This window comes from Onychomys torridus, chromosome 7, assembly GCF_903995425.1.
Source record: "Onychomys torridus chromosome 7, mOncTor1.1, whole genome shotgun sequence".
Classification (NCBI taxonomy): Eukaryota; Metazoa; Chordata; class Mammalia; order Rodentia; family Cricetidae; genus Onychomys; species Onychomys torridus.
In genome coordinates this window covers 93,568,304-93,584,698 of record NC_050449.1, presented here as the reverse complement: position 1 = coordinate 93,584,698, position 16,395 = coordinate 93,568,304, and the positions used below count along the sequence as shown (strand labels likewise).

At 36.0% G+C, this 16,395-nt stretch overlaps 1 protein-coding gene across 1 annotated transcript in view; it reads right to left on the bottom strand.

Moving 5' to 3' along the window:
• Positions 1–16,395, bottom strand: part of Stag1 (stromal antigen 1) — a 346,634-nt gene that overhangs the window by 153,213 nt on the left and 177,026 nt on the right. The window contains exon 8 of the mRNA XM_036192569.1: positions 5,552–5,703. Coding sequence (XP_036048462.1) covers positions 5,552–5,703 — 152 coding nt within the window. The remainder of the gene's footprint in view (positions 1–5,551; positions 5,704–16,395) is intronic.

Here is a 16,395-nt window from a genome sequence, read left to right as displayed (position 1 = left end):
ACTCAACTATGCCAACTTCCCAAAATATGAATAATAATAGAAAATATAACCAGGCAACAATGCTGTTATCCAGCAACAAAACACAATACTATCACAGAGGTATACATTTTAGGAAACATTACTGATCAAGTTAAGGTTTAAATTTATTTACTGATAAAAGCAACATAATTGGTATAAAATGACATCCAATATGATATTTATTACCCCATTTCCCCTGGAATTTCATGTCAAATGGTTCAGTGACATAATTGTTTTTATTATGCATATATAAAAAAATGTGCATTTCTTTTTTTTTTTTTTTTACATATAATAGTAAAATACTGTCAGAATGACTCTAGCTGTATGTTGTTACAGGATTTATAGGAAAAAGCTAAGCAGTACAAATGTTTCTCAACACAGGAGGTGGGGTATGTTCTGATAAGGCAACTATACACCAAAACTATGCAAGTTTTAAAACTGTGTATTTCTCATATGGAACACGCAACATGATAAGTTAATCTAGTTTACTTTAAATGTGCTTGATATACTAGCTTTAGCCTACAATTACAATCATCTAAACTAAAGCCTGTTCTACAACACTGAATGTTTCACACCAATACAAGGATATATTGTTTTGTAGATATGATGGAATGGAAGAACAGAAAACATAAATCCCAAAACTTCTGAGAACATAGTATACAGTACATGTTATCAAGACTATGTTGCTAACTTTGAGCTGCTACGGTCCAACAATACAGGAGGTATGATAACTTTACACTCCAATTCTGGAAAAGGGTCAATATTCAAATTACAGCTTTTATGAAATGGTCACTGCTTCCGAACTACTGTAGAGTCGAAAAACTTTCAAACCATCACAAAGGATTATCTATATAAATATATATCTATAATAATCCATTCAAGTTATTATACTTAAGGTAAGCTTGAAAACAGACTTATGATGCATTTATAACGTTAAAAACTAATTCATCGGGACTGTACATTCCAACCAGCACGATCTAATGAAGCAGTTTCTATTTTTACTTCCACAATATTTCAAATATGTATGTGTTCAGAATAAAAATATGTTGTAAGTGGAAGTCTTACCTTAACTTCATTAATTTCAGATTAGTACTAAGTGCTAACCTGGAAACATGGTCATAGCATCTAAAATTCCTTTTAAAAAATATATTTGTGTGTGTGTGTGTGCATGTACATATGAATCATATATATACAGGAGCCCTTGGAGGTCAGAAGAGAGGTTGGATTTACCTGAAGCTGGAGTTATAGATGATTGGGAGCCACCATGTAGGTGCTGGACCTGAACCTGGTTCTTTGCAAGAGCAGAAAGTATCCTTAAACTGCAAGCTATCTCTCCAGCCCCAACACAAACTTTTTAAAAAAATGGGAACATATTATAGTAGAGTGGTTCCTGAATTCCATATAATGTATATCATTATGAAAACAACAAATTTAGAGACAGATATATACATTGGAAGACCATTATATATAGACTGGAGTTAATGCTGTTGTAAACCAAAAAGTCAGAAGCTAGAAGCCTAGAGCCAATCATTCCCTCAATGTCTTCAGAGAACATGATAGCAACAGCATACTGATACTGGATTGATAGCATCCTATAATATTTAACCTAGGTTGCCAACTTGATTAAATTGAGAGTCACTTTTGATTTTAGTAAAGGAGATATATAGATGTGACTGTAAGGGTAGTTCCAGGGAGGGTTAGATTATGAGGGTTCTGACTTAATCAATGGTTTCACCCACTGACAAATTCAAAATTTGAACAGACTGTTAGAAAGTTGGAACATAATGGATAAAGTCGGTCATCAAGAGTAAGGAGTTTGATGCCGGGCGGAGGTGGCGCACGCTTTTAATCCCAGCACTCAGGAGGCAGAGCCAGGCGGATCTCTGTGAGTTCGAGGCCAGCCTGGGCTACAGAGTGAGTTCCAAGAAAGGCGCAAAGCTACACAGAGAAACCCTGTCTCAAAAAACCAATTTTTCTCTGCTTCCTGGGCAGTACCACAAGCAAATCAATGGATTTTGCCAACCTTGGACTGAAACCTTCAAATCCAGAGGCAAGTCTTTCTTCCTTTAAGGTATTTCTCTGAAATACATAGCAGTAATAAAAATTCCGAACAGAAAACTGGTACCAAGAGGGAGAGGTCATTTTTATTACTGTTTGACTATGAATATGGCAAAGTTTAAGGATGTAGATTAGTAAAGTCTAAGCATGCTGTAAACAGAGAGTGATGCAAGATTCTGGTAGGGTATTTGAAGATGAAAATAACAAAATAACAGCTGTGCACCTGTATTCCTGAGTTTCAGATTAGAATAAGAAGTATCCATGGACCAGTACAGTTTGGCGAAAAATCTGTCAACACTTTATACTTTGAGACTTTGTAAAAGGAGGTGTATAAGGATTATACACTAACTAATTTGGAGAAGAAAACTAAAGACAACCATTAAGACTGGTGTGTGGTTATTGCTGAATTCTTTCAGCTAGATTTACAATGAGAATCAGGAGCAAAAGCCAGAGCAGAAAGACTTGAACAGCTTGGCTGCATGCTCCTGCTTTCATGATACTGTGCCTTGGCACAAATCCAATACAGAGGACCTGACTTTCCAAAACTATGAGTTCCAAACAAATCAAATGTTTCTCTGAAGTGCTTTTAACAAGATGAGAAGTCTGAAAAACACGTCTCAAATTATTAGACAATAAATGTCTTTTAAGCAACTGAGTTTGTTGTAATAGTTCTGTCAAGCAAGTTTAGTACACTACAGTCCAACATAACTCCTAGATTTTTTTCAACTACTGGTCACAATCCCATGCAGGACTGCATAATTGAATTTTCATGAAATTGTTGGCAACAGTAAAAGGCTTTAAAAATTTAAAAATTCAAAGATCAAAAACAAATTAAAAATCAAACATGTAATGAATCCAAGGTGTTTCTAGCAGTTCTTACCCAAGCTTTAGCATAGGACTTTCTTCTAAACATAAAATATCCCACTTTTCAACACACATACCATCATGCCACATATTGCCAAAGAATCCTGCCTCAAACACCTTAGCAGTGTTTTTACTATACATATAATGACTGACTGATGTTTCTTACAGACACATAATGGCATGATTATGAAAAATGAATACATTCAATAGTTCCCTAGTGTTGTTCCTCAGCATGTATCAGATTAGTGAGATATCTTTAAAGTATTATAAATTAGAATACTTAATTTTAAAAATAGATTTTGAACTTTAGACTTAGGTCTCTTAAAAACTTTCAAGAAGCCATGCACAGTGGTGCACACTTTTAATCCCAGCACTTGGGAGGCAGAGGCAGACAGATCTCTGTGAGTTCAAAGATAGGCTGAACTACAGGGTGAGTTCTAGAACAGCCATAGCTAGATAGTGAAGACCTCGTTTTAGAAAAACAAACCAACAAACAAATACCTGTTTCATGAATTTTGGCTTGAGATGCAGACAGAATTTTTTGAAATCCCATATTTTTTGAAATAGTCCCAAACACACCTGCTGTTCTGTACTATGTCCTTATGTATAGCTACATTCTAGTACTGACAATCACAAAATCAAAATAGTAATAAACTCTAAAAGATTCTGAAGATGCTCATGCTTTGCAGTTTCAAGTATTTAGCCTAGATTTAGTTCTTTTAGTTTGTACATGTTTATGCATTTGTATGTGAAATATGTGGGTAAATGATATCATTTGTGTATATGCATGTGGGGGCCTTGTTATGCTGTATTACTTAATCATGTCACTACCAAAAAAATTTTTTTTCCAGACAGGGTCTCTTATTGAACCTGAATTTAGCTAGACTAGATGAGCAACAAGCCACAGGGATTATCCTGTCTCTAGCTCCTTGGTGCTAGGATTACAGTACAGCGCTGCTAAGTCCAGCTTTTTCAAATGGTTGTAGGAAACCTGAACTCAGGTCCTCATGGTTGTGCAACAAGTATCATTCTAACTCAGCATTTCCACATTCCTAGATTTAGTTTATGTAAAAATAAATAAATAAGCACACAAATTTCCTTAGTACAAATCTGGTTTTGTCAATGTACAATAAAAAGCAAACAAAATGATTCATTTAAAACAAATTTTTTTATGGTTTACTAATCATCAATACTGGGTGTTTAATCTGTACATCTATTTTATATACCTATATACTGCCACAGTGTAAAAAGTTCTAGGGAGAAAATGGGTCATGAGTGAAAAGAGATTAAGTAGTTTTAGTACAGGCAATAATTTCATTTCTAAAAATTTTTGCTTTTCATTGTTTGTTAAATCTTACTGTGCTTATATACATGCAATTGCTTTATGTAAATGTAACTTTTTGTATTAAAAGACTGAAGAACCACAAATTTTATTTCCAATAGGTTAAAAAACAAATAAACAAATGGTTTTCTACCAAAAAACAAAAAAAGATGGGATGGAGAGATGGCTCAGAGGGTAAGAGCACTGACTACTCTTCCAGAGGTCCTGAGTTCAATTCCCAGCAACCACATGGTGGCTCACAATCATCTGTAATGAGATCTGGCGCCCTCTTCTGTATACATAGTAAATAAATAAATCTTTGAAAAAAAAAAAAGACATCAGAAATTTATAAAAAACAAACAAACAAACAAAACCCCCCAAAAGACAATTTAGGCTAAAGAGATGGCTTAGTCTTTAAGAGAACTAGGTGTTCTTCCAGAGGGCTCAAGTTTGATTCTCTGAGCCCACATGGTGGTTCCCACTGATTTGTTAATCCAGTATCTGGGAATCCACCACCCTCTTTTGGCCTCTATGAGCACTCTGTGCATGTGGTTCATAGACAGCAACACTCATACCCATAAAGCAAAAAGAAATATACCTGAAAATAAGATGAAGTATCTAATTTAAAAACCATTTTATCACCTCTACAAAAACTAGATTGTCAAACCTAAAGTAAGTGCTAGAAGCACCCAGAGATAGAGTGATTGCTTATTAAATAAACTCCTTGGATTGGATTCTCTTGCACTGAAAAAGAAGAAGGGAGAGACACCAATCTTACTTAGAGAGATGCTTTATATATCAACTAAAAATGCAGACTGAGGCTTTTTCCTACAAATATACACTTGCTTTCTTCCAAATGGTATTTATTATTTAGTGTACTTTCTGAGCTTGCAACATGATAACTGACTTTCCTAACATTCTGATAATCTTTTACTAAAGTAAGTTTGATATGTCTCACTTAATCACTGATGAATATTCTAGTTTTGTTTACCAAACTTTAAGATTAAATAATTCAACTAAAACTAAATGTTAAAAATATAAGATAGATACTTATTTTCCACCCTCCCATCCACAAACCACAGGTCTCGTACTCCAGGCTAGCCTCAGACTTGCTAGGTAGTCAAGGTTGGTCTTGAATTGACTCTCCTGCTTGACCTTCCCAAGTACCAGGATTACAGATTTAAGCCACCATAGCCAATTTTAAAACGTTCTTTTCACAAAAACCAGTAGAAACTATTATATTTACTAAACATTTCAAACCATAAAAGATCAAGTTACCATAAAACTCACCTCTTTGCGTTTCTGAAGTAGTAACTCCAACCTTTCATTGGCTCTCTTCCCAATCATCTTGTTTCTCTCAGCTTCATATTGCCTCTGTGTATTATCCTGATGAATACTGAGGTTTAAGGCAACATTCACCAGAGCAGTCATCAGTTTCATGGCTATAAAATAAAGGACAATTACAATATTCTTCTATGAAATAATTTTTTAGGCAGAAGATCAAAAGTTAAAGCAACAGAAAAAAAAGCAGTTTTACAACCCAGGAATAATTTAAAGTAAAAAAAATGATAACTGACCAAAATAAACTCATCTTCTTAGTTGCAAAATAACTTCCTCTACTTTAGCAAAGAATAACATGATTTGTTAAAACCGTCCACTTCAGAGTATTATCCAAGGAGCTGGAGAGATGGCTCAGTGGTTTAGAGTACTGGCTGCACTTCTAGAGGATCTGAGTTTGACTCCCAGCATCCACATGATAGCTCACAGCTGTCTGAAACTCCAGGTCCATGGGATCTGATGGCCTCCTCTGGCCTCTGGGGACACTAGACACACACATAGTGCACTGACATATATACTAGCAAACATTTATACACATAAAATAATAAAGATTTTTAAAGTCTTAACTGGGCTACCATGACCGAAGACGGAATTAATACCAATGCCTTGCCTACATCCAAAAACTAACTGTGTGTAACCCGTCTTCCCACCACTGTATGTGTGTTACAACTGCTTCCTTGGTATCTTTACTTAGGTGAATCACAAGTCCCTAAAAATACAATTACCATATGGACTGTACACACACACAAAGGCTTATCCCTCCAATGCTCACCTAAGAGTGGTACAACATCCAAACCCAGAAAAAGCACACTTACTTTCAAGCAATATAATACTAAAAATAAGAATGATTTTAAAGAATTTCACAATTTCCCTAAAAAAAAATTATATATATAGGCTAGGTGGTGGTGGGTGGTGATGCATGCCTTTAATCTCAGCACTTGGGAAGTAGAGGCAGGCAGATCAAACAAAAAATTACATACACACAAACACATATACAACATATACACAATGGTATATTTACCTACCTATGTACACTCAGTACAGAAAAAGATCTTTCTACATTTAAGCCAGCTACAAGTTAACAGTGACTGTTGTAGCCCTTAAACAAAAATATGAAACAAAAACACTGAAAACAAATTTAAGCTAATGACTACTTATAAATTCATTTAATGTTTCTAAGATAAAATATTTTGACTATTACTGTGTTTCAAACTACAAGCTACTTATTTTATAGTTGTATGGAAATCAGTAGAATATTGCCTATACTGTGACAGTTAAAGTATTTTCAAAATAATGTGTATGAGAAAGGAAAGCTAAAGGGTAAGAGATATCTAAGGCATCCAAGCTCTCCAAATATAGGAAGGTATCAGTTTATCAGCTTGTTTGAGCACAAAACAAACACCTACATTTATAAAACAAAATAACTTGAAAATGAAGGAGTTGAGAGTCATTAAAACTAATTTTAGCTGGAATTCACAAGTAGAAGATAAGACACAGCTTTCCCCAAATTTAATGACATATTCTTTCAGCTGTATCTCCTCATGAACTCAGATCCCAAAGTCTATCATTACCCAATGACCTTCTTCCTGCCCAGATAAACAATAATCAAAATATTAAAACAAACAAAAACTACAAAATGACTAACACATTATCTCCAGGCATTACCAGATGTAGTATAGTAGTGTTTGTTCTTTAAAGTATTTCTCAACCCATACAATTAATTATTCAACCCAAACAAGAATTGTCCACTGACTTCCAATTTTACATGATAAGTATAACATAGGTCTTATGCTATATCCTGACCATAATTATTTTAGTTTTGATATTGTTACTAATGGAATTCAGCTTTAAAAAATGTGTCACAGGCTTTCAAGTAAACCCTATGTCAAAGAGAAGATTCATTCACCTTTTAAATTTTAAGTGTTATTACAGAATAATGAACATGTCCTTCCACAGTGGTATTCAGAATGCCATATGCAAAAAAGTTCTGACAATAAGTTTTATGGTTAAGCTTATTTTAAGAAAAAGTTCATACAATTAAGCATATTATTAAAAAGTAGAATGTGCTTTGAAATTAATACCAACCTCATAGTCATTTCAATCCATGTCTGTTGAATGCCATAATAAAATGAAATTAATAATATATTTCATTTTCTTGAAATTCATTTTACAGTATTTTGTAAAATCACTAGGAAATGACAGATTGTTAACTTAAAACCTGTTTTTACTACACAGTTCCAGAGATGCTTGTGTGGTGCTCCCTATTTATCTATGGATATACAGCAGACAGTGAATAATGTTCTATGTCCTATTTACAAACAAACAAAAACAGAATAAAGCCAAACAGGTTTACCAATGATTTTTACATTCTAAGAAAGAAAAGACAGAAGATATATGCTATGTTGAACATCAGCGGCAAAGGTATATGTGCTGCTGTTCTCTGCAGATGTTCAAATCTTTAGCAAGTAGCCTAATAGTCATTAGCAGTGTGCTTTAAATCAATCATGAAGCCTAATCTCTTTTGAACCCTGGCTTTGTGGTCTATGCTTTTAGCTAGTGCTACATGCTCTCATATGTGTTACTAGTGGCTCAACCCTACATAACCAATCTATCATGAACTGGAACATATAAAACTGCAAATAAGCCTTTACCTTTACAGTCTGATTATCTTGGGTATTTTGCTATCGTAATGGAAAGCTTACTAACACAGAATTAATGCTAAGATCATGAGAACTCTGCTGATTCTGTATACCTGTTTATCTGAGAAGCCTTAGGAACTAGTTTGTAAAATTATCATAGAACAGAATAGAGAGAGCCTAGAATGTTATAAATAGATAGAACAGGCAATTCTGGCACAAGCTCAGAGCAGACAGAATGCTGTTAAAATTGTGAACACTATGTTGATAAGGTTTCAGATGAAGATTCAGAATCTATTGGAAACTGAATTATAGGCCATTATATGGAAGAATTTTGCTGCATTTTGTTTCTCACCCAAGACTGCAGGATAGGTGACGCTTAAAAGGTGATAAGAAAATGTCAAGGCACCTTAGCATTCTGGCAGAAGTACAAGTATTACTGGGTGATTTTAGGAAAATGTAGAGTGAAAATAAGACTTCAAAAATAAGCACAGAAGAAAATATTAGAAAAACCTGCAATATGGCCAGAAAAGAACTGCAAGAAAAGGCATTACCAAAGATGGTGAGGTAACCACTGGCAACAAGAGGCCAAGTGCCAAGACCAGGACAATAAGAGTGCCTCAGAGTATCCTAGTAATCAGGAAGGGCATTAGGGCTCAGAGAAGAAATAAAGTTGTTTTGAAAACACTCCAGGGAAGAGTCATTTGGAAAAGAAATAGCTCTGACTATTTCTGGGACAGGTCTAGAGAACTGTTTCCCAGGGAGTCAACTCCCTTTGTTCAGTTCACAAGGTTCTGGGTAGCTGATAAACCCATGGTTCAGGTAAGCCCAGATACGGCAACAGACCCTGTCCTGGTAAAAATGGATTTAGAGGCATGTGAAACACCACAATTACGAGATCATAAAGACCTCTACTGAAATTTCAAAGGAAAGCATGGCAAGTTAAGTAGCAAAGTAGCAAGGCCCAAGTTTTTGCATGCAGTCCTGACAGAGAGAAGCATGAAGATGTTTGTTTACAATGAAGCTGAAGCTTCCCTGGAGAATCCAGAAGCTAAAGCGAACTTGCCAAGAGAGGCTGCAGGCAATGTACAAAATCAGCCCAGAAAAGCAGCAGGGAAGCTACAACTTCCACCCTTGTCTTTAGAACATGAATTCTACCAGAGTATACTCTGGAACCGAGGCATGGAGCTTTAGCATGTAATGTGTAATTTGCTTTCAGTTTTTCTTTAGTCTGATCTCTCCTTTCTATTCCCCTATTTTTCTCTTTGTAAATGGGAATATTGACTCTAATCACTATATATTGGAAGTACATAATCTTTTCTTTTACTTTGTTATTAAAGGTATTTCTCCTAGGTCTGACCTGACTATTGGATATCAAAAGGCAAAGAATGTTGTGGAGACCTAAAGAATACTAAGCGCCACAAGCATTAAAAACAACATGATTAGGTGGCTACAGCCTTATAAGGACACAGCTGATGTCTGACAAAACTGTTTGGAAACAGGGCAATTGGGATTTTTATGAGAAGGATGTTGATAATACTTTTAATTATATAAGTAATATATAGAAATAAAACCTTATGGTAAACTTGCAGAGTACAAATGGGAAAGCCATGTAATGTTGCAGGAGAAATGATTTTCATTTTCAATGAATCCACAAAATAAATATAGTCCTAAATCACAAATATATTACTACATAAACATAGCAGGATGATGAACAGAGAACATTAACAACAAATCAAGGGTTAGAAAAAGCATGGTAACTATAGGTAGAATAAGTTATTTTCCTCCGAGGAACTCAGAAACATTCAATAATTACATTTCAGTCCAAGGGAAGGTAGTGAGAACCATGTTCTGATAATGTCCAACTGAGATAGCTACTTAAAGTACAAACCAAGGTATTAATATCTTAAGGTGAAAAATAAATAAAAACTTGCAGTCCCTCCTCCTTCTCGACAGTTGGACACCTGGAGCTCCACCTGGGGCCTGGCTGAGGATCTCTGCATCCACTTCCATCAGTTATTGGATGAGAGTTCCAAGGGTGTTTAGTCATCTGATCACCAGACTAGGTCAGATCAGGCCCTCCCTCGACCACTGCCAGCAGTCTACAGAGGATATATCATTGTGGATTTCTGGGGACCTCTCCAGCACTCTGCCTATTCCTGTTCTCATGTGGTCTTCATTTATCATGGTCTTATTCCTCGTTCTCGCTTTCTGTTCTTGATCCAGCTGGGATCTCCTGCTCCCCTAAGCTTTCTTTCCCTCAAATCTTGCCCTTCATTACTCCCTCTGTCATCCAGGCTGTTCATGTAGATCTCATCCATTTCTCTGTCATTGGGTGATCCCTGGGTCTTTCCTAGGGTCCCGTTTTCTAGGTAGCCTCCCTGGAGTTGTGTAGCAGTCTAGTCAACTTTGTTTTACATGTAGTATCCTCCTATGAGTGAGTACATACCATGTTTGTCCTTCTGAGTCTGGGTTACCTCACTCAGGATGATCTTTTCTAGATCCATCCATTTGCCTGCAAACCTCATGATGTCATTGTTTTTCTCTGCTGAGTAGTACTCCATTGTGTATATGTACCATATTTTCTTTATCCATTCTTCAGTTGAAGGGCATCTAGGTTGTTTCCAGGTTCTGGCTATTACAAACAATGCTGATATGAACATAGCTGAGAAGATGCCCTTGTGGTGATTGCGCATTCCTTGGATATATGCTCAAGAGTGCTACAGCTGGATCTTGGGGGAGATGGATTCCCAATTTTCTAAGGAAGCGCCATATTGATTTCCAAAGTGGCTGTACAAGCTTGCATTCCCACCAGCAGTGGAGGAGAGTTCCCCTTGCTCCACATCCTCTCCAGCATAAGCTGTCTTCTGTGTTTTTGATCTTAGCCACTCTGACAGGTGTAAGGTGGTATCTCAGAGTCGTTTTGATTTGCATTTCCTGGATAATTAGGGATGTTGAGCAATTCCTTAAATGTCTTTCAGCCATTTGAACTTCCTCTGTGGAGAATTCTCTGTTTAGTTCTATAGCCCATTTCTTAATTGGACTGTTGGGCATTTTGATGTCTAATTTCTTGAGTTCTTTATATATTCTAGATATCAGCCCTCTGTCAGATGTGGGGTTGGTGAAGACCTTTTCAATTGTTGCAAGATAGCAAAAAGCACAGGGACAAATAGCCAATCAAATGGAAGCACATGAATTATGAACCAACGGCTATGGAGCCCCCAGCTGGATCAGGCCCTCTGGATAAGTGAGACAATTGAATAGCTTGATCTGTTTGGGAGGCTCCCAGACTATGGGACCGGGACTTGTCCTTGGTGCATGAGCTGGCTGTTTGGAACCTTGGGTGTACACAGGGACACATGCTCAGCCTGGAAGGAGGGGACTGGACCTGCCTGTACTGAATCCACCAGGTTTAAATGAGTCCCCAGGGGTGTCTTGGTCCTGGAGGACATGGGAATGGAGGGGAGGGGCAGGGGGAAGGTGGGGGGGGGGGCGGGAAGGGGGAGGACAGGGGAACCCTGATATACAGACACTAAGAGAAGTCAAAATAAAATGAGGAGTTATCTTTCCTTGCTTTGAAAAAAAAAAAATAAAAACTATTCTGAAATATGAATCTCCTTTACTAAATGTATCTAACATGGTAGTATGGTTAAATAAAGATAACTGAGAGAGGTATATAATACATAACTGCTAAAAGTCTGTTTCAACTTAATAAAATGCCTTCCAAAAAGAGTGTTTATTTCCAACAGAAAGAGAATGTGTAACTGTGAGACTTCTAGAACCGAAGAACTGTGAAGTGCTGAAAACCTTTATAGAAATGTAATAATACTATACATCGAATGTAAGACATAAGACATAAAAGACTGACAATAGAAACACAACTTAATTCATAAGAAAAGTTTTGGATATTTGGAAGACAGACTGAAAGTGCTATTGATAAAAATCACCTAGGAAACTTGAGATGCTATGGAACTCATATGCTTACCCTGAAAATAACTAACCTGATTGTCTTTCTTCTCAGCTAAGACAGAAGCAAGGTCAGAGATCATTTTATTCCATCACTGATAATCATATCTGGCCATAACTGGCTTGTAATTGGCCATGCAAATAGTCTTTGAAGCAGAAGATTAAATGCTCCTGCCCATCTTACCTAGTCCGCAAGATGTGTCTTGTAAAGTGAATAAAAATGATTACTTTTATTCTATGCTTCGTATATATACCATTAAAATGGTTAATTACTGCCCAACTAGAATTAAGTTCTGAGAAAGCCATTTGTTCAAAGGAGGTGGCTATTATCTGAAATTTTATACAACTGAGCTTTGGAGAAATGAGTATTTAGTGTAGAAATAATGGTAATTACAGATATATTATTGAGGAATCACTGAATAGAGTCTACCCTTAGAACTTGAAATAAGGGCTGGAGAGATGGCTCAACCGTTAAAGGCTAGGATCACAACCAAAAATATAAGAACTTGGAATAAAAACAATGTTTAATACATTCTAATTTTCAATACCTAATATCTTTCTGTTATTCAAATGTAACTAATAAAAGGCAATTCTGGCCTAGGAAGCAAGCAGGCTAACTGTAGATCTTCATCTAGCTCCTCTCCTCCAAACCCAATACCCAAGTCTTATTTACAGCTCTGCAGCAAACCACCTAATACAGCTTCCCTTACCCCCTCACCCCACCCGCCCCATCTCCAGTGGATCACACAGACCTTACCCTTCAAAATTCCTTGCCCTCACTCTGCTTTATCCCAGGTTCCCTACTTCCAGTAGGTATCCCCTGGGAACCCACAGGCAACTCCAGCCAGGGAAACAAAAGGCTAACTGTAGATTTTCAGCTCTCTCTCTCCTCCAAATTCTATTCAATCTCATCCCTAACTTTATAGCAGACTACCTTTTGTAGTCTTTCCTCATCCTAACCTCATCCCAAGGAAACTAAAAAGATCTTGGTGGAACACCCTGTTTGTCTCCCTCATGTGAGGCTCCCTATAGCCCACCTCTGTTAGCCCAACCCCATTCCTAATTGTCAGCTTGAACAAACAAATTTTACCTGGAACCATTAGTAACCACACATATCAGAATCCCAGAAATTTCCTAAGAGGTAGCACATATACTCTCTGAAGAACCAGAGAGGGAAACAGAAACCAAGAAAACAGTAAACACCCACCTAAGACAAGACTGGATGTATATCAGCACCTATAATTATAATCTTCCCAAATCCAGATGCCTAAATACCAAAGAAAAACACAGTAACAGTCAGGACATATGTGTACACTAGAGGCCAGCAACTTGACCACAGAAGGCCCTGAGTACTCCAATATAACTGAAGCACAAGACACAGACCTTAAAATAGCCTTTATGAACATAATATACAGGTCCTTAAGGAGAAAATGGAAAAAAAAATCCCTTAAGGAAATCTTTAAAAACATAAACAGTGCAAGGAAATGAATAAAACAGTTCAAGACCTAAAAGTGGAAACACAATCAACAAAAAAAGTCAAACTGAGATAAATTTGGAAATGAAAAATTTAGCACTTGAACAGATACGAAGATAAACTCCATCAACAGAATACAAGAGATGAAAGAGAAAATCACAGGCATTGAAGACATGATAGAGGAAATGAATCTTTTTTTGAACAAATAAAATGTTAAATCTAAAAAAAAAAAAAATCAAGGCATAAAACATTCAGGAAATTTAGGACATTATGAAAAGACCAAATCCAAGAATCAGATGAATAGAGGAAAGAGAAGAAAGCCAGGTCAAAGGCACAGAAAATATTTTCAACAAAATTATGAAGAAAATTTCTCTAACCTAAAGGAGATGCTTATCAAGGTATAAGTAGTATACAGAACATCAAATATATAGAACAGAAAAAAAGTTTTCTTGGCACATAATGATCAAAACAGTAAATGTACAGAACAAAGAAACAATACTAAAAGTTACAAGGGAAAAAGACAAACATATAAAGACAAATCTATTAGAAAAATATCTGACTTCTCAATGGAGACTCTAAAATCCAGAAGGGCATAGGCAGATATTCACAGAATCTACCAGACCACAGATGCCAGCAAGCGCAGAATACTACACCCAGCAAAACTTTCAATCGCAATACATGGAGAAAATAAGACACTCTGTGATAAAACCAAATTAAAGGAATCCTACACTGAAATTTTTAGTATGTAAGTACCAAACACAGGGGTTCCCAAGTTCACCAAGGAAACACTAATACAGCTTAAATCACATATTGATCCTAACCCACTCACACCAATAGACAGGTCATCCACACAGAAACTGAACAGAGAAATGTTGGAGCCAACTAATGTTATAAACCAAATGGACATAACAGATATTTACAGAACATTTCACCCGAACACAAAAGAATGTACCACTTTCTCTGCACCTCATGGAATTTTCTCGAAAATTGACCACACACAAGGACACAAAGCAAGTCTCAACAGATATAAGAAAACTGAAATAACACCTTGCATCCTGTCTGTCCACCATGGATTGAAACTGGGTATCAACAACAGAAACAATAGAAAGTTTACAAAGTCATGGAAACAGAACTACTCACAATGGAACAAAAAATGGATCAGAAAGAAATTAAAGACTTTTTAGAATTGAATAAAAATGAATACACACCATACCAAAACTAATAGGACACAATGAAGGTGGCCCTAAGAGACAGATTATAGTTAAGTACCTACATATAAAATTGGAGAGATCTCATATTAGTAACTAAACAGTATACCCAAAAGCTCTAGAACTAAAATAAGAAACTCATCCCAAAGGAATAGATGGTAAGAAATAATCAAACTCAGGGCAGAAATCAATATGCTAGAAACAAACAAAACAATGAATCAGTGAAACAAAGAGTTTGGTTTCTTGAGAAAAATCACTAAGATTGACAAACCCTCAACCAAATTAACTAAGAGGTGGAGAGAGAATATCCAAACTAACAAAATTAGAGATGAAAGAGGGATATATAGACTCTTATGGATGTACTTTAAAAACATATATATTCTACCCATTTGGAAAATTTAAAAGAAATGGATAATTTTCTTAATACATACCACTTGCAAAAATTAAATGGAAATCTGATAAGAAATTTAAACAGACCTATAACACCTAGTGAAAGAGAAGCAGTCATGAGAAGTCTTTCAACCAAAAAAGCCCAGGGCCAGGTGGTTTTTAGAGCATAATTCTATCAAATTTTCAAAAAAGAGCGAAAGCTAATATCCCCAAATTATTCCGCAAAATTGAAATATAAGGAACATTGCTCAATTTGTTTTTTGAGTCTACAGGTGCCCTGATACCTAAACCATATAAGGATCCAACAATGAAAGAGAATTATAAACCATTTTTCCCTTATGATCATAGATGCAAAAATTATCAGTAAAATATTCGCAAACCAAATCCAAGAACACATCAACAAGATCATCTACCATGATCAAGTAGGCTTCATCCCAGAGACGCAAGGATGGGTCAATATATATGAAAATCAATAAATATAATCTACCATGTAAACAAAAAGAAAGAAAAAACACACAATCATCTCATTGGATTCAGAAAAGACCTTTGACAAAATCCAACACACTTTCATGATAAAATCCCTCGACAGATTAACGGTACAAGGGACATAGGGCAAAATAATAAAGGCAATATACAGTAAGCCCATAGCCAACATCAACTTTTATTGAGAGAAACTCAAACAGTGCCACCAAAATCAGGAATAAGACAATATTGTCTGCTCTCTCCATACTTACTCAATATAGTACTTGAAGTCTTAGCTAAAGCAATGAAACAACTAAAGGAATTCAAGGGGATACAAATTGAAAAGGAAGAAGTCAAAGTATCTTTATGTGCAGATGATATGATACTACACATAAATGACCCTAAAAATTCTACTAGGGAACTCCCACAGCTGACAAACACTTTCATCAAAGTAGCTAGATACAGAATTAACGCACAAAATCCAGTAGCCTTCCTATATACAAAAGACAAATGGACTGAGAAAGAGCCTCAAATAATATAAAATATCTTGGAGTAACTCTAATCAAGCAAGTGAAATACTTTGAAGAAAGAAATTGAAGAAGGTATCAGAAGATTGAAAGATCTCCCATGCTCTTGGATCTTTCAGATTAATATAGTAAA